The sequence below is a fragment of the Callorhinus ursinus genome, unplaced genomic scaffold (assembly GCF_003265705.2).
Source record: "Callorhinus ursinus isolate GAN/ISIS: 27379988/994484 unplaced genomic scaffold, GSC_fseal_2.0 scaffold3, whole genome shotgun sequence".
In the NCBI taxonomy this organism is placed as follows: Eukaryota; Metazoa; Chordata; class Mammalia; order Carnivora; family Otariidae; genus Callorhinus; species Callorhinus ursinus.
In genome coordinates, this window is record NW_027397065.1 from 3,021,416 (window position 1) to 3,049,162 (window position 27,747).

At 37.6% G+C, this 27,747-nt stretch overlaps 1 protein-coding gene across 2 annotated transcripts in view; it reads right to left on the bottom strand.

The window, feature by feature from the left end:
* Nucleotides 1-27,319, bottom strand: part of EDIL3 (EGF like repeats and discoidin domains 3) — a 415,090-nt gene extending 387,771 nt beyond the window's left edge. The window contains exon 1 of one of the 2 annotated variants that reach the window (XM_073887730.1): nt 26,819-27,319. In XM_073887730.1, coding sequence (XP_073743831.1) covers nt 26,819-26,885 — 67 coding nt within the window. In that variant the 5' untranslated portion in view covers nt 26,886-27,319. The remainder of the gene's footprint in view (nt 1-26,818) is intronic. The other variant, XM_025866595.2, reaches the window with a different exon arrangement.
* Between the last annotated feature and the right edge of the window lie 428 nt (nt 27,320-27,747).

A 27,747-nucleotide genomic window follows, 5' to 3' on the forward strand; every position in this document is an offset into this window, starting at 1 on the left:
TAATAAACCCAAAACCTCGGCTAGTCTTCCACTTGGCCTCACTGAGCAGATGGGACAGATGCTAATTTTTGAATAGAAAGAGTGCACAACAGGGGGCACCTGGGTGGCTCACTTGGTTAAACATCAGACTCTTGATTTGATTTCATCTCAGATCATGAATTCAGGATCTTGCGATCAAGACCCACATAGGATTCTCTCTTTCGCTCTGTCCCCCTACTCTTGTGCACATGCGGGCATCCTCTCTCTGTCAAAAAAAAAAAAAAAAAAAAAAGAGTGCATAATGAATGATACTGGGGGCCAAGTTGTGTTGGGGCCACTTCCCTTGCTCTTTGCACAGTGAGAATTCTTGGAGACTAAGAAGGTTAGAAAGTATGTCTCTAACTTCCAGTGACTCAGCTAAAATTAATTTTTTAAATGTTCAGCTAATCAATGACAGTTAAATAACTATCATACAGAAAGGCACTTTTAAAAGTAAAATTAATTTTATATTTTCTTAGGCTTATATGTGTTAGTGTCCCAAATGTGTATAACTGAAATACATTCAAGACCTGTATTAGTATAGAATTCCATTTTATATCTTATATAATTTTTATATCTTAACAGTTTCCTTCATTCCTTTATGAGAATTTTTATATCACTGTACTACCTCTAGGTTCATGTTTGCCTCATATTTTTAAGCACCTCATTAAAAAGCACCTATCAAATTTTGTTAAAATGATACTCTGAATATATAGATTCCTGTATGTAAAAAAAAAAAAAAGCTTCCAAATATGAGCAGATGGCCCATTTATCACTAGTAATATTAAACAGTATTTTAGTAATGTAAAATTATATACACTTTAAAGGATAATTTTTAACAAAGTTACAGAAGGGTTGGAAAGTATAATTTTACATCAAAATTAAGAAAAAGGAACAAACTCGGGAGAAAATTGTAAGCCAGTTCACCACCTCTATTAAGTCTTCTAAATGAATTGATAAACATATTTTTAAACACACTGTTCTCTAAGTTAGTTTTTATGTCAGATGAATTCACTCGATACATGTTTCACAATCTTACCCAATCACATAAAAAGCCACACAAAAATAATTATATATTCCCAGAATGGAGGATGCCAAAGCAAGAATAGTGATAGGAGGAAATGGTTGGGGTTATATAAATGAGAGAGATGATCTTTCATCAGTGCATAGTTTCCTGTTGCTGCTGTAACAAATTACTACAAATTAAGACGACATAAATTTGTTATCTTAGTCTGGAAGACAGAAATATGCATGGCTCTCATGGACTCAAATCAAGGTGTCAGCAGGACTATGTCCTTTCTGAAGGGTCTGGGGGAGAATCTGTTATCTTGCCTTTTCTAGCTGCTAGACCTTGACTCGTGCTGCCCCTTCCATCGTCAAAGCCAGCAGTGGCCAACTGAATCTTCTGCCCAATCACCGCTCTGACTCTGTCTCAGTCATAACCTGTCCTTCTCTGAATTTCCTGCCTCCTTCATTCCACTTAAGGACCTTTGTGATTACCTTGGGTCCACCCAAGGTGGATCCAGCTTAATCTCCCCATCTCAAGATCCTTAATTTAATCACATCTGCCAAGTTTCTTTTTCACAGATTCAAGGGATTAGGACCTGGACATCTTTGGGGGACCATTTTCTGCCTCCCACATCAGACAGACACAGTGATGTCATTTACTCTCCAATACAATCTTAGATCTAACCAAGCATCATGCTCATTTTCTCCTAATGTTCATTATGTCAACAATTCAGGGATTGATTCTTCAAATATCATTTGTTTCACTTTTCAGGCCTTGTGAGAACAATATATCTAATGTCTCTTTCCATTTTTAGTTGTAGCCTCCACCCATTCACCCCAGAACTCCTAGGTTCTTATCTTCCTGTGAATAAAATGTAAGTATAGCATCAACAGAAACACTGGCAGAGTGTTGGCCCATTTCTTTCTCCCCAGAGCTGTTGAATCAGTGGTGGTAGCCATGAGGAAGCAGGATACACATAGAAAACCCAGGCTAACCACAAGAATCCTCCACAAATCCAAGGAACATTCTGCACAACAATAACTAGCTCTGGCATACCCTGGAACCCCATAATTTGGGGGTTTCGAGGACAATTCCAATGAATACATTACAAACGAAGATGGCATTCTAGAAATACATCCAGTCTTCTTTAACTATTTAATGCACCTTCTATTCTCAGACCCTAGGTGGGACAGTTTTCTCTAACCATACGTAAGCCATAAGACCACAGAAAAGTGTTATTCATAATTAGGAATATCTACAACAATGTGATGTGATCAGGTGACAGAAAAGTTGCTCAGAAAGAGCAAGAAGTTCCCTTTTAAAGTTGCTTTCACTGGGGCATCTGGGTGGCTCAGTCAGTTAAGTGTCTGCCTTTGGCTCAGGTCATGATCTCAGGGTCCTGGGATCGGTCCTCACAACCTGCTTCTCCCTCTCCCTCTGCCTGCCACTCCCCCTGCTTGTGCTCGGAGAACACTTGTGCAGGTATGGGATTTGGGTTTGTTCATTAAAAGATGCCATTTTCATGTTACTGCTGCTCTGCCCCCACAGATTAACATTTAACATTTTATATTTTGTGGTTTCAGTCTAAGATAACTTAAATATGAAGAATAAAATTTTTTTTTAAATAAACTGTTTGATTCACTAAAACATTATCAGGCCTGTCTGCCTTTATAACGCTATCATAAAATATGCAAAGCAGTTATTCTCAACACAGCAAGAATTTGGATAAATGTCCTCTCTAGTTCCCAACTTTTGCCCAAAATTTAATCAGATAAACATTTAACTAGATAAATGATTTATTATTATACATTGCCATTATTAAATGTAAAAGTACAAATTACATTTCTAAAATAGGCAATTTTATTTCTAAAGTGAGTAACAAAACCAATACTTAAATTCCAACATTATGGCCCTCCACTTATATGGTTCGTGCATACTGAGACTGCAGTTTTAAACACATTGGGAATTCCCTAAGAACTTGGAAATCTGGAAAATAAAATTGTCAGTTGATGGTTAAACTATAAAATCCTAACAGAAAAAAATCCTGACTTTTCAGGACAGAAAGAGTTGACTTGGAACTCAGGAAATTTATTGCCATATTCAGAGAAAGAATATGTCAGTCAGATGTGCTTTGGTAGAGAAACAAGATAGAAGGAAAGAGATGATTCAGTAGTTTGAACATGCAAACCTGAGAGGTGGAGGCTAACCTTGCATTGCCCACCCAAACACGAGCCATTGAGTAGGATAATAGGGGCTGCAACATAGACTATGAAACAAGTGTGTCCCTGTTGTGGTCAGACCATTTTAGCCTCCATCCATTAAACACTCAAGTTGTTCAACTAACTCCTCTCTTTTAATTCCATGAGCAACAAAGAGTAAATTAACTGATTGGAAGAAGTTTCACGGTTCCTTTTGTGTCTTCAGTGCCATTATGGAATCTAAAATTCATATTCTGATACAACACACTTCTAAACTATATATCCCTGGGAGTTCACACTGAGGAGATGACTCTGTTCTCAGTACACTGACCAACCCATGTTTCTAGAACTGAAAGACTAAACTATGACTGCCATCTAAGCCTAAATGACTAGCAAGTGGGAGCAGCTCAAGGCCAGTAGATCAGGGGAGTTGAAAATCACAAGAGAGCAGTTCATGTAAGGGGCAAAATGATACAAGCTGAACAGAAAAATAAAGGAAGGCAAGAGGAGGGTTAGTAGAGGGGAAAAGCAAAGATTTTATGAAGTCAAAGAACAGGTGTTGTAGGGGTAACGAAGCAATTCAAAATCTAATTGCTTTCCAACAGTTTGGACCTTACAGAAACGTGAGAAAATATAGGAACAACTATTTGTAGAGCTTTCCCTGAATTCAATTAATTCAGTCAGAACCCAGCTAATTTACTTAAAGACTAAAGTTTGACAAATTAAAGGCCAAGGTGTTTGAAGCCTGGGAATAAATTTACTGCCCCCAAAACATCTCAATATAAAGTAAGTAGATTATTTGAATGCCCTTTATCAGTCATTTCCTATTAGATTAGTAAGAGGGGAATAAGTAATGCCATCACTTGTGTAGGTTATACCCTCAAGAATGGTAATTATCTATAGGAGAACCTTAGTAAACACTGAAAGGGAAAGAGATCTAAGTAAATCTCAAAGTAGAACTTGGTACAGATCTAAGAAATCATATCACAGATTGGCATGGCAAAAAGTGGTCTTTTAGAACATCTTTATTTCATTTTATTATAATCATATGTGGCATATCTAAATCATAGGCGGATACAGTGAATATAAATATATAGCTAATAATGGCCTCTCAAGCAAGAAGAATCCAATTTCTTTTCCAATAACTCAATCTAGTGTTTAATTATTGTACAAAAGAGCAAAACAAAATATTTACTTGGGGAGTGGCTTATAAGCAAGATTCTTCTAGGAATATTGTTTTTTCCTAAAAAGTTCTAGGCACCACATTAACATATTAAATATTTGTTAATGTTCTGGAAAGGTGCCAGCAATGAGTAGCTCAAAGCATGTATCTCACCTCTTAGCATAGCTTTGGTCCACTTTCCTGAATCAATTCCACAAAACAAGTAGAAAAGATAGACAATTGATGGTTTTGCTTAACCTGTTTAAAAGAAAATCTCATTAGCTTGGATTTGGTTCAGGTGTGAGCCAAGATGAACTTCAGTCAAAGCAAAAGCTTTCTGGTGATAACATCATCTGGGATAAGGTCATCACTTCACACACACACACACACACACACACACACACACACACACACACACACACTTTAAGCTTCTAAAGCAGGATGAAGCCTCTGTACAATGTTTTCCTGCCTTATGAACCTGACTATTCTGTAAAAAGCTAGGAATAACTATAACTACCAATATCTTTATAAATAGAAAATGCACTTATCGATCCAAGGTAGCTAAAGTGCACTCTTTATTTCCAGGGGAGTAAGTGATTTATAGGTATTCTAAACTCTGATTCCATTAACTACTTCCCAAAATTTTCAAGGTCTCATTATTTCAGCTTTTAATAGATCTGATGCTATGAATCTCAGATTATTTTTCTGGAACCTTGCAAAATTATGTATTTATTTAGTTTTATAAACTTCATTATTTGAAATGTTGATTTTTTTCTAACAGTACTGTCTGTCATAGTATAAAAATATTAATAAAAAGGTTTTCTGAGAATTTGTCTATCAAGCATATCCTATGTGCAAAGTCCTTCTGTAAGCACTGTGAAGCATGAATGGTCTCCAATCTTTATACTTAATTCCTGTTCTAAAACAAGGCAAAGTATGAGTAATGAAATAAGTAATGTGAAAATGCTTTATATTTTATAAAAACCTACAAAAAAGGAATTGGTATTTATTGTTAAATATGGATCTATACAGAAACAAAATGAATAGATATAAGATCTTAATCAATAGGAAGATATAATGTTGTTAATATGGCCATTCCCATCAAAATGATCTATAAATTTAACGCAATTTTAATCAAAATATCTACAAGATTTTCTGAAGTAACTGAAAAGTTAATTCTAAAATTTGCATAAAAATATAAGATACCAAATAGAATACATTTAGAAGAACTATATTACCTAAATTCAAGCTTTACTATAAAGCTAAATTAATCAAAACCCTGGTGTTGGTGTAAAGACAGAGAAACAGATTAAAGACACAGAATAGATACAACCAAGGCAATCAGGATAGATCAAGACATTACAATGGAGAACACAGTCTTCCCGACAAATGAAATAACTGAATTTCCCTATGGAAAAAAATAAGCCTCAACTTGTACCTAATGATACATACAGAAATTAATTCAAGAAGGATCATAAACTCAAATGTAGAAACCAGAAATGTAAGATTTCTACAGGAAAAACTAAGACAATATATTTGCGACATTGGGCTAGGTAAAGGCATTTTAGGACATCCAAAGCACTCTAAAAGAAAGAACCAATAAAATTCATGTCATTAAAATTAGAAAGTACTTCCTCAAAAGACACCATTAAGAAACTGATTATCAAGCCACAGATTAGGAAATATATTTTCAATACACATCTGGCAAAATACACATATCCAGGATATATACAGAACCCCTATAAATCAACCTTAAAATACCCAGAAAACAGAAAGAAATACTTGTGAAATATTGGACACTTCACAAAAGAAGATATATGAACGGTCAATAAACTCTACAATGGTGTCCTCAATATACTTAGTCATTAGAAAACACAAATTAAAAATGCAGTGAAATACTATTTCATGTCAACTAGAATAGCTACACTCAAAAGACTCATAGTGACAGATTCGGGGTGAAGACATGGAACAACTGGACTTTTCAATAGCTACTGGAAGAATAAAATTATACAATCACTTTGGAGATGTGCTGAGTAGTTTTCAAGTTAACACGTACCCATCCATGACTCAGCAATTCCATTCCTAGGTATTTTACCCAAGCGAAATGAAATTATGTCAATTTAGAAAAAAAAATCTGTACGAATTTTCAGATTATCTTTATTCATTATAAAAGCTAAAAACTGGAAACAATCCCAATTTTCCACCAGCTACAGAGCAGATAAACCAACTGTGGTATATTTATATGAAATACTATTCAGGAATAAAAAGAAATGAACTCATCATATGTGCAATAACAAGGATAAATAGCAAACCCATTATGTTGAATGAATGATACCAAAGTACACACATACACACATACACTCTATCATAACAATGGTATAAAGTCCAAAAATAGACAAAATTAATCCATAATAATAGAAATCAAAAACACAGATGTTGGAGAGAGCAGGGGTAAGGATGGGAGTTGACTGGAAACAACACGGAAGAATATTCTAGGACTGTGGAAATATTCTATATCATGTTTTAGGTAATGACTAGATGGGTACACACAGTTTTGAAAACTCATTTAACTACATAAACTTAAGATTGTGTGGTTTGTTTGCATCTCAATAATGCCTCTAAAGATTTATAGTACCATTTTATCATTGCAGATATATCAATGATTTTCATAAACCAAAAGAAGCAACATTGACCATTCCAACATAATAGTCTAATAACCTAAATTGAAAGTCATAAATACTGTGGTTATACAAGCGTTGTCTTGCAGCTGCAGTCTGAGTAGCAGCATCCTATAATAACAAGCTTATGAAGATATTTAACAAATGAACTTAATGTAGAATACATATAAACCAACTTCCCAAATGAGCAGTGATGCCAAAGGAACCAAGTTTTAATTATAAATATGCATTAATAGGTCTCCTGAAGTGGTTTCCACTTTAATTTCTGGATTATCAGCTTTAAAAGCACATAACAATAATAACTCTTTACTTTACTATACACCTTTATTATTACTCTAACAAAAGAAACAACAGTGTTTAGGTTCCTGGAGTGCAACCAAATTATTCATCAATTCATTTTGCTTTAATTTTCTTTGGCAGGAGTCAGGGAACCACTGAACCATCTGAAAAAGCTCTAAATTGTTGAATTGTATCTTCCTCATTCTCAGTGTCTTCCTAGGATTTCTTGAATAAAAAAAAAACAAAAACAAAAAAACAAAACCTGTTGGTCCAGCCTACATTGCCTAAGTATAATTTTGTCCTATTAAATGTTATGGAGTGATGGTTTACATTCCTTCTGTTGCCAAAGGACCTAAATATTTTTTTTCTATAATGCAGTTACATACGAAAATGCTTACTTTCCAGAAGGACATACCAACATAAATGAGCCTAAGAATTCCCAGTTAAAGTTTGTATGCTCCAATTGCTTGGGCTTAGATTCTAGGCTTTGCTCATAGTAATTGCCTTCACAAACAATTAATCCTGGAAGAGGTCTTCATGACTCTTATTGTCCCAAAGACAACTGACTGAATTTATAACATATTCCCAATTAAAGTTAAATCAGCAACCTGAAATCTCCAACCCTAGATTGGTTTACTACACAGCAGTTATCAGTAATAACATTTTAAATATTTCAAGGTACTCTTAAATTATAAGGAATACAAAGCAAAATAAATAACCCCTTTAGAACTAATCAAGATATATTCCTTCAAATTGATCTATGCCACTTCCCTAAGAATATACAGAATTATTTATCAATAATTCTGCCTCTATTTTTGTTTTCCTGTTTCTAAATCTGACTTTCAAATGCATTTTATTTTTAAAGCAATCACCATATGAATTCTATTAGTAACTAAATATATCATTTAGTTTAGATATTTATTCTTCTAACTTATTTAAATACTGACATTTATAATAAAGTATTATAAATTTACATATACACATATATTTACAGTTATGGGAATCCCAATAACAAAACTGCACTTTGGTGTTGGAATCTAAGCTCATTATTACACTGAGGAGTATCATCAAGGAACCGCTAATTCAAAAATAAGTTATGATCGGGCGCCTGGGTGGCTCAGATGGTCAAGCGTCTGCCTTGGGCTCAGGTCATGATCCCGGGGTCCTAGGATCGAGTCCTGCATTGGGCTCCCTGCTCCTTGGGAGCCTGCTTCTCCCGCTGCCTCTCTCTCTCTCTCTGTCTTTCATAAATAAATAAATAAAATCTTTTAAAAAAAAGTTATGATCCATACATAATTTTGAAATTGAGCTTTTTAGAAAGAAAATAAAGCATGTTTCTCTAGCATCAATTCTATAATACTAAAACATTGTAAATAGTATCACTGCTGCTATATTTAAGGAAATTTTATTAATTTCATTTTTGTGGACTGGCATTAGGCCCAGAAGAAGTTGAAATTTGGGTTGTGAGGGAATATAGCAGGAGAGAAGATGACCCTGATTCCTTTAGAGGGGGTAATTTTCTCAGGAGGGTGAGAGAACGATTTAATTTCTTAGCTTTCTACATTCTCATGAACAAACAAGAATTTTCTAAGCCAGCCACCCTAGGTCTCAACTTAGGGTTGAAAGGGCAGGTGAAATCATAGACATATGGAGACATCAGATACGAATGTGCCCATGTTAACACTTAAGAGCTGTCCAACATCTCATCACCACCAATTAAGTTCTCACAATACAGAGACTACCTACATATCACATCCGTCATCATTTCTTGGTGTGCTTATGTTCCTTTTCCAAACAGGTGTAATCAAAAGTATTCATAACACCTGGATATGTTCAGTAAAACACACAAAAACAAATGAGAATATCAATACTAGCTGATTCTATAAAGGTATAGAAAACAAAGGAAGAATTTGACTACCACCAAAACAGATGATTTACAAGAGAGTTTTCAAGTTCCAAAATCATTCCCTGTATATTTCTTCATTTTCATTTTGATCATAAGGAAACTAGGGCTCAGAGACTGGAGTTTGCTGAGAGTCACAAGGCAAGTACTTGGTACAGCCAGAATTAAGTCTTTTGGTACCTAAACTAGTCCACACTGCTCTACAAATGAAGAGTTATACAAATCTATACCTACATGAGATTGTGAATGTAAACACTAGGAAGATTCTGGTTCCATGACCTTCACCCTTTGATATTTTGCCCATTAAATATATTAGATTTATGTGGCAAAAGGGACTTGGTAGATGCAATTAAGATTGCTAACCACCGGACCTTAAAATAGGGAGATAATCCTGAATCTGGACATTGTAATTCTTCCTTTATGAAGATACTTATATAATACTCAAAAGAATGTTTAAATTGTGACTTGATTTGGAAATAATCCATATGTGATGTATCTGCTCAATAAATTTCAAGTTTTAACCATGTAAATTTCATGTGCTTTGGCAATCAGCTGATTTTAGTCATAAATGCTGTTACTTTAAACTTAAAGGTCTTAAGGGAAAGTTTTCTTTTCCCCTGAAGTGGGGGCTGTAGTAAAAGTCAATTCTTTAAAATGAAAATAGAATTCTTTTATTTTAAAACCTTTAGGCCAACATAAACTTTAATTTTTATCCATTTTTGACATAAAGTATTAAAATAAACTTGAACTGCTGAAAGGCAAGACATAGTGAAGTTTTCTGAATACTAAGTACTGACCACAGAGACCACGAATCCTGAGTAAGTAGATTACAAAAAACTTTCATGCTGTCAACTGCCTTATATACCATATTTACAATTGAGACCTCTAAAGCAAAATGTGAAGCAAAAATAACCTAAAATACTTTAGAAGTTTCTATTATAGGTTATAAATCAGGACACAACTTACAGTCTATATTCAGAGTAGACAGTAAGTGCAACTAGGTGGGAAGAATATAAAGGAAGCAAAGACCTCCTGCTGGGTCAGGTGACACTGTAAGATAGTCTATTACAGACAATACTATAGACTATTTATGTCCCCCCAAATCCATATGCTGAAACCTAATCCCCAATATGATGGTATTTGGAGGTCGTCCTTTCAGAGGTGATTTGGTCATAAGGGTAGAGACCTCATGAATGAGATTAGTGCCTTCCCTGAAAAAAAGCCTCAGAGAGCTCCCTGACCCTGTGGGAGCATGTAAGGAAGCAGGGAAAAGATGCCCTCCTATGAGCCAGGAGGCAGGTTCTCACCAGACACGGAATCTGCTACCACACTGCTTTTGGACTTCCCAGCCTCCATTACTGTGAGAAACTAATTTGTTTTTTATAATCCACCCAATCTATGGTATTTTTGTTATAGTAGCCAGAACAGACTAACAACAGTCAAATGCTCCCAAGATAAATGATTTAAAACCAGGAACATAACCAAAATATATTTAACATAAGTTGAAAAATTGCTAAGCTCTGTTGATTGGCCAGTTTGTCAAATCGATCCACATTCCCATCCCTTCCTTAGATCACTCTCCTTTGGTATCCCAGGGTGTCCCAAGGTAATTGTCCCCTTTACAGTAAGTAATAGCCACAACCACAACTAAGAAAATAAAAAATACCTAATATTTATTGAGAGTTTTTATTCTGGCAGGATCTATAAGCATATTACATAGGTTATATCTCTTAATGATTACAACAATCATATTAGATTGCTTCTGCATTACCCAAACCCTGCAGATGAGGAAACGGGTTAAGGATGTAAACTGTAAAAGGCTTCAGAATTAGTAAATGGTTTATCCAGGATCCAACTCCCAGTCTGATTCCATTCTCTTATCACATTATATTAGTATACCCGCAAACTGTATGTCAGTTAAAAGATTGCAGTCTTCTTGATAGAAGTAAAAAGTAAAATAATAATTGGATGAGAAAAATGACTGGTACTCAATTCATTTATCAATTACTTTTTATCATAATCTGTGCCAAGCACTGTGCTACAAAACTGGAAATATGAAGCCATGGTCATCATTGTGGTCATCACCGCCATCATCATCATCATGTTCATCACGGGCCAAAGACATTGTTCTAAGCAATTAACCTGTATTAGATCTTTACATTAACTTTAGCAGTCAGGCTCTATTATTAGTGGCCCCATTTTATTTATTATTTTTTTGAAAACCAATGTTAGTCAACTGTTGAAGTTAAAAACCCTGACTCCTGAGCCTGGAAGATTTATCTTGTTTTATGTTTGTTTTTTTACTTTGTAATTATCACATTGCACACACATTACTATGTTTTGTTTTGCATAAATAGTTTCACGAACATTTTAATGCTATGTATAATATATGCTAATAAATTAGAAAATATTCTAAATTGTACTATTGTGTCAGAAATGATAAATTATCAAAAATGGAAAAGGGATAACAAGTAAGTGCTCCATTCATTATGGAAGACCCCAGAACTAGTAGTCACAAAAGTACCCAACAAACAGGAGTGCTTAGGTGGCTCAGTCAGTTAAGCATCCAACTCTTGATTTTGGCTCAGGTCATGATCTCAGGATTGTGAGATTGAGCCCTGCATTGGGCTCTGGCTGAGCATGGAGCCTGCTTAAGATTCTCTCTCTCCCTCTTCCCTGCCCACCCCCTGTCTCTCTCTTACTCTCCCTCTCTAAAAAAATTAAAAAGGTACCCAACAAACAGATCAGACTGTTTGGTAGGTGAGTTATTTCAAAATTTTAAGAAACAGAAAACTCTTAAAGTACTTAAAATGCTCCAAGGAAGAGAAACTTCCCAATTAATTCTGCAACTATAGCATTTCCCTAGTACCAAGCTTCATAAAGATTGCTCAAATTATCATTTATAAAAACAAATGCCAACATCCCAAGTAAAATATTAGCAAACCATATTTTGATATATTTCTAATTATAGGCAATGATTACTAATTAAAATAATTCATAATTAATTTGATAATTGAAAATACTGTCCCATTAATAGAGAAGCAGCTCAGTAAGTCTCTAAACTGATGCAAATTATCATAGAATTTAGTATATGATATGTGCTTCATTTTTTAACAGCTTTTATAAGTTGTATTGGGACATAAAGCTAACCATTTGGCAGAAAAAGCAAAGAGCAATTCTTATGCACTTAAATATGATGCCAAAAGCATCATACGTTATACAGGAAAATACGGATATATTTTACAAAATAAATTTAACTGTTACATAAAGCATAAGAAATACAGAGACAAATGAAATTTGAGACAATATGCTTGTAATATATCTCACTTCCTTAATGCTTTTGAAAAGGGAGGCTTGACCTGAGCATTCTACATAAAATTGAAATCCACTCCTGAAATCCCTCCTCCCTTCTTTTAACCTGCTAGACAATTTCCTTCGTTTATTCTTTGATTCCCTTCATTCGACTCATTAGAATTTAAGTTGCATGTGAGCAAGGATTGTCATCTGTTTCATTCACTCTTGTAATTCTATCACCCAGAACAGTTCTTGGCATCTATCTCTGCTCAATAAAAAGTTGTTGAATATATAAATTATAAGACTATGTGGCATGATCAATTTTATGGTAAAAAATATTACTTTGAGATATTTATTTATTTATTGAAATAAGTCTCTAAATATAGAGACCAAATGATTCCATTATAGTTTTTCTTCAATGAATATATACGTATAGGTTCAAAAATAATTAAAACTTTAAAGTAGGGATGAGGAATTAATTGCCCCTCAAAAAATATGCCAAATGTTCTCTTGTCACATATAAAGAAGCAAAGCCTTAGTAGATTTTATAATTTTTACTCTACACACTCCTTTGATATGCTATACCTTCTTCAGAATGACACGTTTTCTGAGCTTTCAGACTAGCAGTAGAAACCACACAATTACTGAGGTCACAAGCACACAAATAGTTTTAGAACCACTGAGGCATTTAAGAAAGGTAGAAGTATAGTTGCCCAAAGGGGATTAAACAGCAGTTAGCAGTGACATAAAGATTGTCATTACATAAAAAAACCTCTAAACAGAGCTGATTCTGAGGCTCTTGTCTCCTGGGTAGACACAGCTCCCTGATGCTGTCTTTTCGCCTCTGCCAAGTACATCTGGGTTTAGCAGGTGTGACTGCATGGCAGGAGGAGGGAAAGAAGTTATGGCTGAAGGAAATTATTGCTAGTGGAGCTCATGGGAGTGATCCCCCAGGCACTGGGACAATTAACAGATCAAAGGACTACCTGCAGCTCCCCCACCTGACAATTAAAACCACCACCAAGTGCTTTGATTTTGTTGCACATAACTTTTCTAGTCAACCCTTTATAATAAAATGACAAACTAAAGCTTACTGTTGATCTTCCATATACAATTACAACTATTTTATTGCAATTTGATAATTTAAGGTAAAACCCAAATCTTGCTTTTAAAGTATTTATAAATTAGACAGCTATGGAAACAAGTAGGTCATTTATTTAGTCTGCTCTTAGAGTTTGCCACTACTAAAGTATTTATTGCTTTCTCAAAGTGATTCACTTGTGCCATAAATCACAGGTCAATGCATCAGTGCTTCAAGCAGATAAGAATTTATTAAATGAGCTAATGGGTCTATCTAAGGAACACATTTTTTTTTTAACCAGAGAAAGATTTATACACCAACAGAGTTGTTTTTAATTCATGTTTTTCATTCATCCATGCATGCGTAAATTCAGCCAACAAATACTGAGTGCCTACTATACATGAGGCACCATATTTAGAGCTGGATATACACATTAGGAACAAAATATATGTTTTCCCTTCCTACATGGAGCTTATAATACATTGAGAACAAGAAATGAAACAAATAAGCTAATAAGTAATTTTATAGCTATGATTTTTGGAAAGTGTCATAATTTAAAAAATTAGTGATAGAGAATTATCACAGGGGTATACTGTGGGTATATGTGTGTGTGTTGGAACACTGGTAACTTGGAGAAGGTGATCAGAGAAATTATCTGAAGTTGCGCAGTTTAAGCTGAGGGATGAGCTGGGAGCAGAAAATGGCAACATTTAGAAGGAGATAGCTAGAAATAAATATATAAACAAAAAAAAAATACCAGAAATACAGATAGATGGTAACTTCAAGAAGATAATGAATACTTTACAGACTCAAAAGGAAGTAAGTATGAAAAAAACCAAAAGCTAAGGATGGGAATTTGCATTATAATTTAGCAAAGCTAAGCTAAGGATGGGACTTTGCATTACAATTTAGCAGATATGTACATGACACAAAATAGCAATAAATAGCATAATAATATAATTTGCAGGAAATTAAATTATGTTATTCCGTGATTCTATGGGCAGGGAATATACCATATAAATAGTAACAAACATACTAAATACAAAATGAAAAAAAATAAAGTAAAATTCCAGTGAGGGCAAAAGCAGAACAAAATTATGGAAAAAAAATAAATAATGGCATATATAAGAGTGGTCTGGTAGGAAAAATAACCAGCAAAACAATACTAAAATTAAGAATGTATTTGCAAAAGTAAATAATAAAAAATAATAAAAATAAGAATATATTTGCAATATTAAAAAGGACAGACTAATGTGTATGGCATTATTTTAGGAATGCACATGCCAGGAATTCTCTTTTGGGGTTTTGGCAAGCCTGTTGAATAAATATGTAGGCTACTTGGACAGATTCCAAATGAAACAACTAAAATGATGAAAGGAATGGCTTACAAGGACGGATTAAAGGAAGAAATATGTAAAACTTCAGCATGTCAGAAACTAAAGAAGAAACATTATGGTTTACAAATATTTGAAACATGCAAATTTGAGGAAAAAGAATTCTTTGTGCACAAGGTTGCACAATTTTAAGTAAAGGCCAAAGAAATATTCCCCAAGTAATAATGTTGTTTTCCAGTTAGAACCATTTGGACAAATGATCCAAGATGAGCAAGGATTAAGACCACCAAGCAGACACAGACATTCCCAGTAACCTAAACTATGCTGACCTCAAAATACATAGAGGCCCATCTGGATAGGATGAAGTAGGTCATGGCACAACTATAAAATCTTCCTATCCCCCAGATGTGCTTTAAATTTAGAAAGGCTCTTTCCTTGGATTTGGGCTTTTCTCTGTAATTGTGCTATAGTGAAGTGAGTCCTGGACTTGGATCTGTAAGGCCTACTTTGAGTACTGACCACTTACCCTATTCTCGTCTATATCCTCATCTGCCAATGAGGATAATGATAACCCCCTAGATGGTTGTGAGGTTTAAAAGAGCTGTTATATGAAGACATATTTTATGTGCTTAAAAGCAGCACCCTTAGTCAGGTATACCAATTATTATAATGAGCTCAACGTGCAAAAGCTGTAGGATGAGCACTGCCTAAGAGCATGGGGCTTGGGACTAGGCCACTCTTGTCTTCCTGACCTAGAAGAAATCAGCTCTTCTCTGAGTCACTGTTTACCCACAGCCCTCTTAAATGGATACTGTTTTCTCTCCCAAAGCTGCCAGACCTGAGATATGGCCTTAGTCTTTCCCACTCCTCAAAGCAACTTTCTGAACATTCTTTCTCCTTCCTCTCAAAAACAAAAACAAAAACCCCCACCTAGTTTTAATTTCATGTAACAGATCTCTGTTCCCCAATACCACCCCCTTATTACAGTTATCTCCTGATCTCTGCAGTATATGCCCGCATTCCTTGGAGATTTCTATTCCTGGTTCACTGTCATTCTCTCCAACATTTCTTCTTGTATAACTTTTTGGAATTTCAATACCCACATAAATGATTTTTACGACATTCCTTGCCTCTTTTCTTCTAATGATCTTGTCTTCTATCCTCCTTCACCATAATCCCTAATATGCTCCAAAGTTTACAATTATCAACAGCTGTCATTCCCATATAATTTCTGCAGTGCCCCATAATACTTCTCATAAAATTACTTTCTTTCTTGCTCATTCCTTTTAGGACCCCCCACTCAACCTTCCAGCTACACCAGGATTTCCAATGGTACTACCTTCTGACAACACTCTGATTTTCTTAGTTGCAGGGATAGGAATGGGACTTTGAAAACTACCTTACTTCGGGACTTAATGAAGCAAAAATGGTAAAAAGCATCTGGGCCAAGAAATAGTTGAACACCCCTGAAAATGGAAAACCACACAGACTGAGAAAAGAAGAAAGATAAGTAGGACTAAAAATTAGAGTCATGACAAGAGTGAGTCTGTGGGAATGAAAGGCAAAGAGAGGTAGAAAGACGATAATTCTGGTAAGAGAAAGTCTGAGAAATTTAAAGTACTGGTAGTTGAGCAAATCATGTGATAAGAAAGTCTATTGAACAGCATTGCCAATAGGTTCCTAAAAATGGAAGATGGGAATCATTAGTGTTGGGAACTTCCAAGAAGTTCAATACCAGAATGTTATAAGGGTCACAAGCTCATGCATGAAAGATTTTTAAGTGGACAAATGTGAGAGAAGAAAGAAGGATCTGAAGCCATTGAGAAAGTTTAGGATGTCATTATGGTTAGTAAGTAACAGACTCCCCAGAAGAAAGGAGGTGTTCTAGGCTGATGGCAAGAAAGTGTTCATGTGGGAATGAGAGGCAGTTTGGAACAGTTTTTGAAAAAGCAATAGTATACCAATACCTCCTCCTCATCTTATGAGTCCAAGAACTGAGAAAAAAGTATAACTCTAATTACCACAAGTAAAGTGGTATAGCAGAAAAAAGGAAAAAGTATGTTGGAATCAGAATGTGTGGAGTCAAGTTCAAACTCACCGGTTGCTTGAATTACAGATGATGTGACTTTCTGAACCTCAGCTTCCTTATCTGATAAAAGAAATTAAGAATGGCTTCTCTGCTTATGGTCCATAGAATAGAGATGGGAAATGCTTAAGAAATTTTCCCTATTGTTTTATTATTGTTATTCTAGGGGAATAAATATAATAATGTGGAGGTCTATTTACACTATTAAGTATTATACAGATGCACAGTGTTATTAATAAGGTGATCTCAGATGGTATAATTTTCATCATTTTGTAAAAGTTGAAAGTCAACCAATCAATACTAGTTAAAAAAATAAACCATCTTTTGGTAAAATAATTGTTAAAATAAACCAGGAAATATAATTTTCTACCTGATGTGGTTTGAGACCCTTTGGTGCTTTTGTTTGGCTAAAATTTCTTAATGAGTTTACATAGAAATAAAATTAAATGAGGATAGGCTGTAAGGCAAATTAAATACCTTCATTAAGCTAGCAGAAATAAAAACCTTGTTAACCTTTAAAATCACTTTGTCCTACATTATATATCTGAAAATTACAGAGAAAGCTCTTACACATCATATGGAGTAACAATGAAACAATGCAGAGGAGCAATGGAATCCTAGAAAACCAAAAAAAAAAAAAGTATAAAAATCATGTTGCAATAAACTGAATGGCAAGATTGTGAAGAAAATGAGTTTTGAATCATTTCCCAAGTGTTCCTCTTCTTTTCCCTACCTTTGCTGTTCTTCCTAGTGATGCATGATTCTGAAAGACACCACTCTTTCTTACCAAAAAGAGCATACTCCAACCTTTATTTCTGAATGTGAAAAGAGGTATCCCATTTTACCAACTAAAATTAGAAAAATTTAAAAATATTGTCCCAAGGGAAGAAATATAATTTACCCTTTCCAAAATATCTACCACTTAAATAGTAAGAGATATGAAGTATGTGTTTCATAAATAAGAAAATCATCTAAAAAACTATCCCCATGTGTCACTCATTGACACAGCACGCTTTAGTAGGTAAGAAAGCAGGCTCTAGATTTAATCTGGATTCTAACAAGCTACTTGGTAACTGTGAGATCTTGGGAAATGATTTAACCTCTGAATTTCCATTTTCTCATTCATATGTAGATAATAACAGTACCTGGGCCCCCACAGATTTAGAAGAATCAGAGTGGTACTTAGAACAGTGGAACACATTGTGTGAACTCAATAAATAGACTTGTTAACTGTACTTAAGAGAGAAATCAAAATGAATGCCCTTGTTAACTTATCTAACAAGATGCTTAAACTGACTGGTGGTGGTCCCCAAGTAAAGAGAAGAAAGGAAAAAACAAACTGATGCCTGAAAAATTACTGTTTCTGGGTCAAAATTATAGTCAGTTGGAAATCAGTCAGAACCCTGTATTTAAGAAAGAAATCTACCACTTAGAGGTAGCTCTTCTTTTAACTGAAGATGCATAACAACCATAGAAAGCACTTTACATCATGCCTGTATGTTAATATTATATATATATATATATTCTTTTAAGATTTTATTTATTTATCTGACAGAGAGAGACTGTGAGAGAGGGAACACAAGCAGGGGGAGTGAGAGAGGGAGAAGCAGGCTTCTGGCTGAGCCAGGAGCCCAATGGGCGGCTAGATCCCAAGACCCTGGGACCATGACCTGAGCCGAAGGCAGACGCTTAATGACTGAGCCACCCAGGCGCCCTTGTTAATATTATATTTTTAACAATGCTCTTGCAGGAGCATTGAGAAGTATTTTCAAAGTATGCTCATTCTACAACACAGATTGTAAAAAAACAAAAAACAAAACAAAACAATAATGGTTAAATAAGAAACAAAGCTTTTAAAGTTTCTGAAACTTTTTGTTAAAGATTTTATTTATTTTATTTGACAGAGAGAGAGAGGCTGAGGGAGAAGCAGACTCCCCCTGAGCAGGGGGCCCGATGTGGGTCTCCATCCCAGGACCCTGGGATCATAACCTGAGCCTAAGGCAGAGGCTTAATTCACTGAGCCACCCAGGCGTCCCTGAAACTACTTTTGACTTAATTTTTCTGTAAAAGACAAACTGCCATTTAAAATATGTGGTTACTTCTTGAGGAACACTGATTAAGCAGGGCAGGAATAGCTCTATTCATTTGAATATATACTATCTATTTTGGGTTTTGTTGTTGTTTAGTTGGATTGTTTGTCTTGCCAATACCCTTGGGAGCCCTGTCTCTATAGGTAGCACAAAATGTGACACAAGAACTTGCAGTATAAATACGAAAACATTTTGAATGGTAATTTGCTTGTTGTTTGTCGACAGCTAATATTTCAAAAGTTAGTGCTTACAAAATTAAACTATTCAAAGAAAAAAAAGTTGAATAAACAAGGCAAAATGAGAGTTCAATTAGTATTTGAAGAGAAAAATGAGGGGAGAGGGCATGAAAGATGTGAGCACGGACGGAAGACTGATGCCTAGAGGTGGCACACATTACTGGGAGGGAGTCATCAACTTATTTCAAATAAAAATATTCTCCAGGGCTCTCATGGGATTCTTCCACTCTTTACTGATCAAGAGTCATGAGCCCATTTTACTCTGGTTGTCTTCATATAATCTTTGGTATAGTAAAAGGTAAATGGTCATCCTGACCTCAGTACAGCAAGAAAAGCCTTAAGAGGATTATTCTGCATTCCCCAAATTAAAAACTTTATCAAATAGCAAGCATAAACCTTAAAGAATGCATGACAGCCTAACCCCATTGATAGATTAGCTTCAAATCAACACAATGTCATCTAGCTTGAGATTAAAACCCTGGCCTTCCCATTTATGGACTGTTCTACTACGTTATATTATTCTTAAAAGAGATCAATCAGTCTGATGCAGACCTGTTTTAGAAAAGAGAAAAAGTGAAGCTAAGGTACAAACTCAATCTTCTTTTTCCATAGCAACAATCACATTCGAAAGTACTTTAGTACTTGGAAAAAGCCTTCGCTTCAATTCTTGTACTTATATCCTCCATTCTGCTTCATGCATACTGTTAAATCCCTTGTTGAACAAATCCTACACAGTTACTATCGCTATAATAATGCATATTTTAAAAAACAAAATAGCAACACATTTTCTTCTAAAATATAACCAAATAATTGCAGGACATCTTATCTGCATTCTGCGGTCTACTTCTTTTGTACAAAATTGAGTCCTGTATTTCCTAATACTTTCATTCATTATTTTAGGGGAAAAAGAATCAATAGAAAATACATAATAACATATTCTCTGGAATGATGGGAAAATAGCATATTAAACAAGTAAATTCTTTGGATATCCGTCTCTTCCACCATTAAGCAGGTTTTCCAAGCTTAAACATTTTTGACAAAATCTCTTCAATAATGCATGTATTTTACTGCCTTTATACCCCCAAATGTTTAACATATTGCAGTGAGTCTTTGTCTAGGATGCAAGGCCAATAATGGCACTAATTATTATAATATTCTTTCACACACTAATGCCTTATGGCCTTTATACTTAGCCCCTCCTCCCATAAATGTTCCCGGTTTTTCACACTGTAAGGTATCACTGCTTTTGCATAGAATTTTTAAGTCCCGTTTTGGTCTAATAGCTGCCATGGTTTTTTGCTCCGATTAAGACTGACCTATTACCTCATATGCCTTTTGTTGTCTGGATCCAGTTTATAGAAAGCCCAGGAACTTAAAAACCAAGAGACATGGACTTTTCTATATGATCTAAGTATTAATGCATTATCTATTTTAGGTGGTCATGAGTTTTTGATGTTTTCTCCTAGTTTCTCAGCTATGTGCTACAGGCAAAGCAAGAGACTTCTCTACAAGTTGGATGTTTATGTTATTGCCCAGATAATAGTTTCAGGCAGGACATTTGTTATCAAATCAAGACATAAAATCTCAAGTTGCTCCATAATTAAGATCCTAATTTATTTCCATTTATGTTTTAAAACTCAGGATTTAGTAATAGAGGCTTCACATTATCATGTTTTTTTCTTTTTTTTTTTTTTAAGATTTTATTTATTTGACAGAGAGAGAGACAGAGAGAGAGGGAACACAAGCAGGGGGAGTGAGAAAGGGAGAAGCAGCCTCCCGCCCAGCAGGGACCCGACGTGGGGACAGATCCCAGGACCCTGAGATCATGACCTGAGCCGAAGGCAGTCGCTTAACCAACTGAGCCACCCAGGCGTCCCGTATCATGTTTTTTTCTTGACAAACACAAAAAGTAAGTGGCCAATTCCACAATGTTTTGGAGATTTGCAACCTCTTAATAATCATGGCAGAATTTTACAGTGAATTAGGTGCCCTAGTCGCTATCCAGCAAAGAAATGTTGAGGACGCAGGAGAAGAGGGGAAAGATGAAGATGGAGAGAAATGAAAACGATTTTTATTTTAGGAGGACTGACTCAGAAAGGATGCCACTGGAGACAGACTGTTTGGCATGATGTCAGCATCTGTGTAAGAAATGGTGCAATGGCAAATCTGTAAGCCAGTTTGAAGGGCTACATCAGCAGATGCTAGAACTAATTTGAAAGGAATGATTATCAGTTAAGGATCAATGAAAAATAAATAAATGATGTCAAGTCACTAAAAGCTATTGATATACAATAGGCTCATATATAAGGATTAATAACTGTTTAAAATGGATACTGACAAAACTTTATTTATCATGTCATTTAGTCTCTTTTGGCCACATGACTTATGTTAATTAGATACTTGCAAGCTCCAGGAAAAATACACTTTTACCACTGTGACAGAAAAGGATAACTAGTGATCTCTTACCAGTACTACAGATGTGTATAAATGTACAATTAAATGTATATCCATGCAAATCAATGTAACAGAATTTTCTATTTATAAAACTTAGAGTTGGTATGGAGAGTATGCTTAAAAGTATGCTAAACATTTCAGCAATAATTGTTTCATGGCAAGTACCTCATAGCTCTATGTGTATTTCCTTGGATGGTACTCAAGAGACCCCTGAAAAATAATGGTTCAACCTAGACATGCACTTGTTTGTGGCAGTTAGAGTAACTCTATTTCCAAGTTTAAAAACTATGGTAAAGGGCGCCTGGGTGGCTCAGATGTTTGGGCGTCTGCCTTGGGCTCAGGTCATGATCCCAGGGTCCTGGGATCGAGTCCCGCATCGGGCTCCCTGCTCCTTGGGAGCCTGTTTCTCCCTCTGCTTCTCTCTCTCTCTCTCTCTCTCTCTCTCTCCCTCTCTCTCCCCCTCTGTCTCTCATGAATAAATATATAAAATCTTTAAAAAAAAAAAAAAACTACGGTAAAAGCAGAAGGTTCTTACAATTCATCCTCCCTCTCTTTCTCAGGAGAGCACTGAAAACTAACTAACATCAGTTTCATACAGAGCAGAAAGTGACTTTCCATGGATTTGCAGATTCACCTTTACTGGTTTACTTTTTTTTACTTTTTCCATGTTCCTTTAAAAGATCTCCATTGATTATCCTGACACCTGCTGGCAAGGGCACAGTTGATCTTTGTTGGCTTTTCCCCACTTCCTCAAATCAAAGACTTTTTGGAGGTATTTTCAGTGACAACTAAGTGGTAATTTATCCAGTTTAAGTATTTATAGCACTTAATTTCTAACATTATCACATAACCACAAGAAAAATTCCAATACTATTCTACTTCACATGGGCGACCATTTGACTCTTTGTATATAAATACATGTTTGGTTTGATTAACAAAAGATACTATAATCATTACATGGGCTATGATTAAACAAACAAACAAAAAACATGCCAGGCCTCTTCCTTACAACACGGATAAGAATTGAATAATAGGAATGGCTGGGTTTTGGTTTTCTATTTTTTTCATAATAATATCAGTTTACAAACTACTTAGGAAATAAACTCAACTATGTAAAAGGTAAATTGATTAGCTATGAGAAGTCATGCCATTAATTACGTATTTACAAAATTTGCTATTTGTTTCTCAGTGTCTACTCATGACGATTTACTCTGTCTTGAACTGAGTTCTGAAGTCTGCACTGTTTTATGGGTTTTTGGCAAGAATATGATGAACCTACTACAACCTAAATCATACTCAAAGCTATTGCACCTGCAAGTGTACTCAATAAACAAGAAATACCAGAATTACTTTCTTAGGCTTTATGAAACTCTCGTATCAGGCAGGCTTTTTAAATTGTGCACAAATGATAAGATACACAGTCCATCCCATTATGCAAAACCCTACAAAAAAATTAAAAGTTTTAAAAATAAATTACCTAATTGAAATTTTTATCTTAGTATCAGTAAAATTAAGAGTATGGACTACTAATTTAGAATCTAGGAACTGTCAAACTTATATTTTGCAATGGTTTTTAGTAACCAAGCTATTTTATATTAGTATTGTATATTTTACCCCTTTACTTTACATTGCTTTAATTTTGTGAGAAAGAAAAATCACATGTATCTGGCAATAAAAGCAAACTTTATTAAAATACTAAAAATACCCTAGATCCTGAATACATGTTTTATATGAACATTGATCTTAAGATATTTGAGAAAAATACGAGAGAGTTTTAATTTAGAGTACAGAAGTTAAATACATTTGCCTGGTTTTGAAGATCTTTGTAACTTTAAGACCATAGAAAGAAGAATGTAGCATTTCAATTTTTCAACCATAATTTTTATTATTATAAATGTTTTCCCAAAACCATATGCATATTTAAAACAAAATGCATTTCAATTCTAAAGAAACATTTCAAGAATAAGCAAAAAAGCTTTTTCAGGAAGGGGGGAGGGGGAGAGCTGGCGGCGGGGACTGTGTGCTGTATCACCACAGTGTATGGGATGGCCAAGATTTTGCATTAGTGTCAAACTGTCAAAACAGGATACTTGATCTTCACTTTATTATTTTCAGTTCAACAGTTCAAAATTATTTTTAAGTGCTTCATCTGGCATCTGAATTAGCACTTATTTTTAAAGTACAGAATTCATGGTTATGTAAATTAAGTAACGAAGACACTAATGTGTAATAAATTTTTAAAAACACAAAAAACCTGTTAATGCAGTGTAAATATTGCTATACTAATTATAGAAACATACTGTTATTATCTTGAGTGAGACTGAGGTACTAATTTATTCTCACGTAGAATAACTAAAAAACACCATTGATTAAAAAAAGGAAATTCAAATGCCAATGATTCATAGTATTTAGGACATGTCTAGACATTTTTAGACAGTGCCATTTGCTTAAAGACTTCAGGCACCAACTGCAGGCACAGGGACAGATTGCATAAGATGTCACGTGCTTGCTGCAACTGTATGCATGTTATTGGATTTTTCAGAGCAACCCACGGTGATGAATAATTTAAGAGTTAATAAAATATTCAATCTGACTGATCCATTGGTTTAATTTTAAAATAAAAACGACTAATAAAAGAAATTACCAAATCCCAATCATTAATACATGTAAACTGCCACCCACACAGGGAAACACCAATTTCTAAAAGGCTACAGTAGATAAACGATGTCGGGGCGGAGGGATGCAAGTGAAATTCTCAGTGTTAACACTGGCTTAAATAAGTTTACTTAAAGTTTAATTGTTTGGAGCTGTCACACAAGCTGCACTCTGCCTTCTGCAGGGCTGAAGGAGAATAAATTAGAAAGGTGCAAGTTTAACAAAAAGGACTCATGGAAAATGGTCCGTTTCTTTCCTAAAGCCCTCTTTCCCTCTAATCACAGGATGGCTGGAAAAAAAAGGGGGGGAGCAATCTACGAAAAGAATATGGAGTACACCGCTGCCCGATTATTGTCTAGGAGCGGGAATGGAGAACCCCGGCAACATCGGCATGGTTGGTTTGTCTGGCGGAGTAAACTGTGCCCTAGGCGTGGATATCTTTAGGAGGCAGAGCTACCCACTGCAGTGAGCCAAGACTCACCGCGCCCCAGGGTTCCCGCAAACAGACCCAGCGAGGATAGCGCGGCCACACACGCTAGACACATTATCCTCCTCCACCCCCGCCACCCTCCACCTCAGCTCGGGGACAGATGGTGGTTGCGGTGGCACGGTGTAGGTGCGTGTGAGTGGGTGAATGTGCATTTTCGTGTTTGGGGTGGGAACGGAGGTGGGGAAGAGAGGAGGAGAAGGTAGTGCCTGCAGTTCGTCCCTTCCCCTTTCTGCTAAGGGATGAAAGTGCTGAAGAAATCCAGATGGGAAATAAGAGAAAGGAAAAATAACAGTGGTGGGAGCCCTGTCTTTTCCATATCGCTGGGGAACTCAGCCGAGCAACTACAAAGCCATTACCATGCCTTAACCTTCAGTGGAGTGGCTGCTTCTGCCTGATAACTGGAAGGGCACTTTGTAAACGCTGGTAAGGCACACACCTACACACACGCCTACATACCCTGGGGAAAATAGCCACGTTCTGGGGGAGGGAGGGAGGCCGAGGCAAAAGCACGGCCATGGATCGCTACTGGCAGGGCAGTGAGGGCATCCAGGAACACCAAGCTTCTTGGGCAAACAGTAGCCCAAGAGCTCACAATTTTCCTATGAAACAAATAAATGGATGGATGCAGGCATGGGTGGTGTAGAATACTCATGCAGTGTGAATTTCAAATGAATTCAATTCGAGTCAACGCTTTTAATTCAACTATCCTTTTCTTAGAGACACTGCATTTAAAACCCTGTAGTGCACTCAGCTCTCCACTTGAAGCAGCCTGCTAAGGGTTGTATTACCCTTGGACCCCTTAGAAGGGGCCGCCCCTATCCGTGAGTGCAGAAGGGGCGCAAGTCCCTCTTGCGCGGTCTCCCCAGGACCCCTGTCGCTCCTCCTGCCCTTTATCGGCGCCAACTTCAGCCCTGACCCGCGAAGTGACACGGCCAGGACAAGGGTTCATATTGACAAGCCACCCTTCGCAAAGGACCTGAAATTCGTCTATACAACTCAGTAGGAGACGCATCTACGTCCCGTAATTTTTTGTAGGCTGGTTTATTTCACACAAGTCATGGAAAGCACACCCAGACCAGCTCTTACAACTTTTCTGCTCTTGGGCGGGGGAGCGAGGATGTCTCGCACTGCAAGAGTCTCTATTACCAAGAGTTACGCGTGTACACGGAGGGAGTGCTGAGCCAAGCTCGGAGCCCCTGAGGTTAGAGGAGAGGCGGGTTCCTGGGGTTTTTCTGTAATCGACGCAGCGCGTCCTGCAAGGGAAGGCAGGAGAAAGCCGAACTGACTTGTCAGACCCGTCTCCACCTCGCCCACCTCCAGAACTCCCAGGGCCAGGTTTGGATTTGCAAACCGCTCAGCCCCGGCCCACTTCGGAGAACTGCACCCGGGGGACAGACGGCCATGCGGCTCTCCAGCCTCTTCCCGTTTCAAGCAGATGACGCCCGCAAGCTTGCTTCCCAGCTCGGGCCCCCACGGAAGCCCCGCCCGTTGCCCGTAGCTAGCATCACCGGGCATTGCCCGGGGAGGTTTCGAGCAGTGACCGGTTGGCCCAGTGAGCCGAGGACCCTCTGGTTCCCGAGAGCGCCGTTCCCTCCCCCTGCCCTCGGTCCCCGTCTTTCCTGGATCTCACCTCCGTAACCCCTCACCCTCTTCCCCGCTCAGCCCCACGCACTCCGCTCTGACTTTGCGAGCACTTTTCCGAGGCACCCGGGGCGCGCCGCCTCCTCCGTACCGCCCGCGGCGCTCACCACCCCTGGCGCGCCCCGGGGACCGCCTCCAGCCCCCTGCGCGGCATTTCCCAGGGGACTCCAGCCTGTCCCGCACCTAGCGGCCCGGGCCCCGCCGCCTCACCTTTGCAGAACTGGGGGACACCGAGGCTAAGCCCGATCAAGAGCCAAGCGGTCACCGAGCGCTTCATGATTCGGTCTCCCGAACGTGACCTCGGCTGGTCAGGGGTCCTAACAGAGGGCAGTGTCGCTGAGGTGGCACCGCAGGGCAGCGGCAGACCCCGCCCCTGCCGGAGAATTCAAAAAGATGTCTTCTGCCCGCAGCACTACCTTAAACAAATTCTTGGAGAAGGCGAGAAAGAGTGGTGACCAAAGCGAGGAATCTTTTCTCCCCTTTTGCCTGCGCTCCGGCGCAAGGAGATGGGCGAGCTCTGAGGAGCCGCCGCCGGGCTCAGCCTCCGCTGCGGGTGGGTCCCGGCTGAGGCGCGGCGGGCGGGGCGGGACGGGGCGGGGCGCGGGCTCCCGCGGAGGCTCCGGGTCACCCGCGCCTGTGGACCCGCAGACCGTGCGCTCCGCTTGCTCCGCTCTCGCCGCCGCAGCTGCGGGGCTTCTGACTTGGAGAACAATGAAGCGTGAGCTAGCGGGGAGCGAGCCGACGGCCGGGTGCGCACTGTGTACAAACAGAGGCGGCGTGCGTGTGAGCCTGAGCTTCGCAGGCGCGCTCCCTCGGTGCCCGCCAGCTCCCCCTTCTCCCATTCCCTCCCCCAGTCTTCCCCTCCTTCCTCCCTCTTCCCTCCCCCCCCCCCCCCCCCGTGGCTCCTTCTACTGGAAGAGAAAAGGGAGACAACTGCAGCCACACCCTGGCACCTGCCACCACCTCTAAAGTTCCTACATTGCCTGTACCTTCTCCGCACACGCCAGAGACTCTAGGGCTAAGGGAGGCACTTTGGTGTCTGAGATTCTCTTGGTTCCAGCATTGACTTTACAATTAACCACGTTAAGGATGCCCCTGAAGTTCTCAGTATAGCCAGGAAAATAAGTTAAAGAGATTTT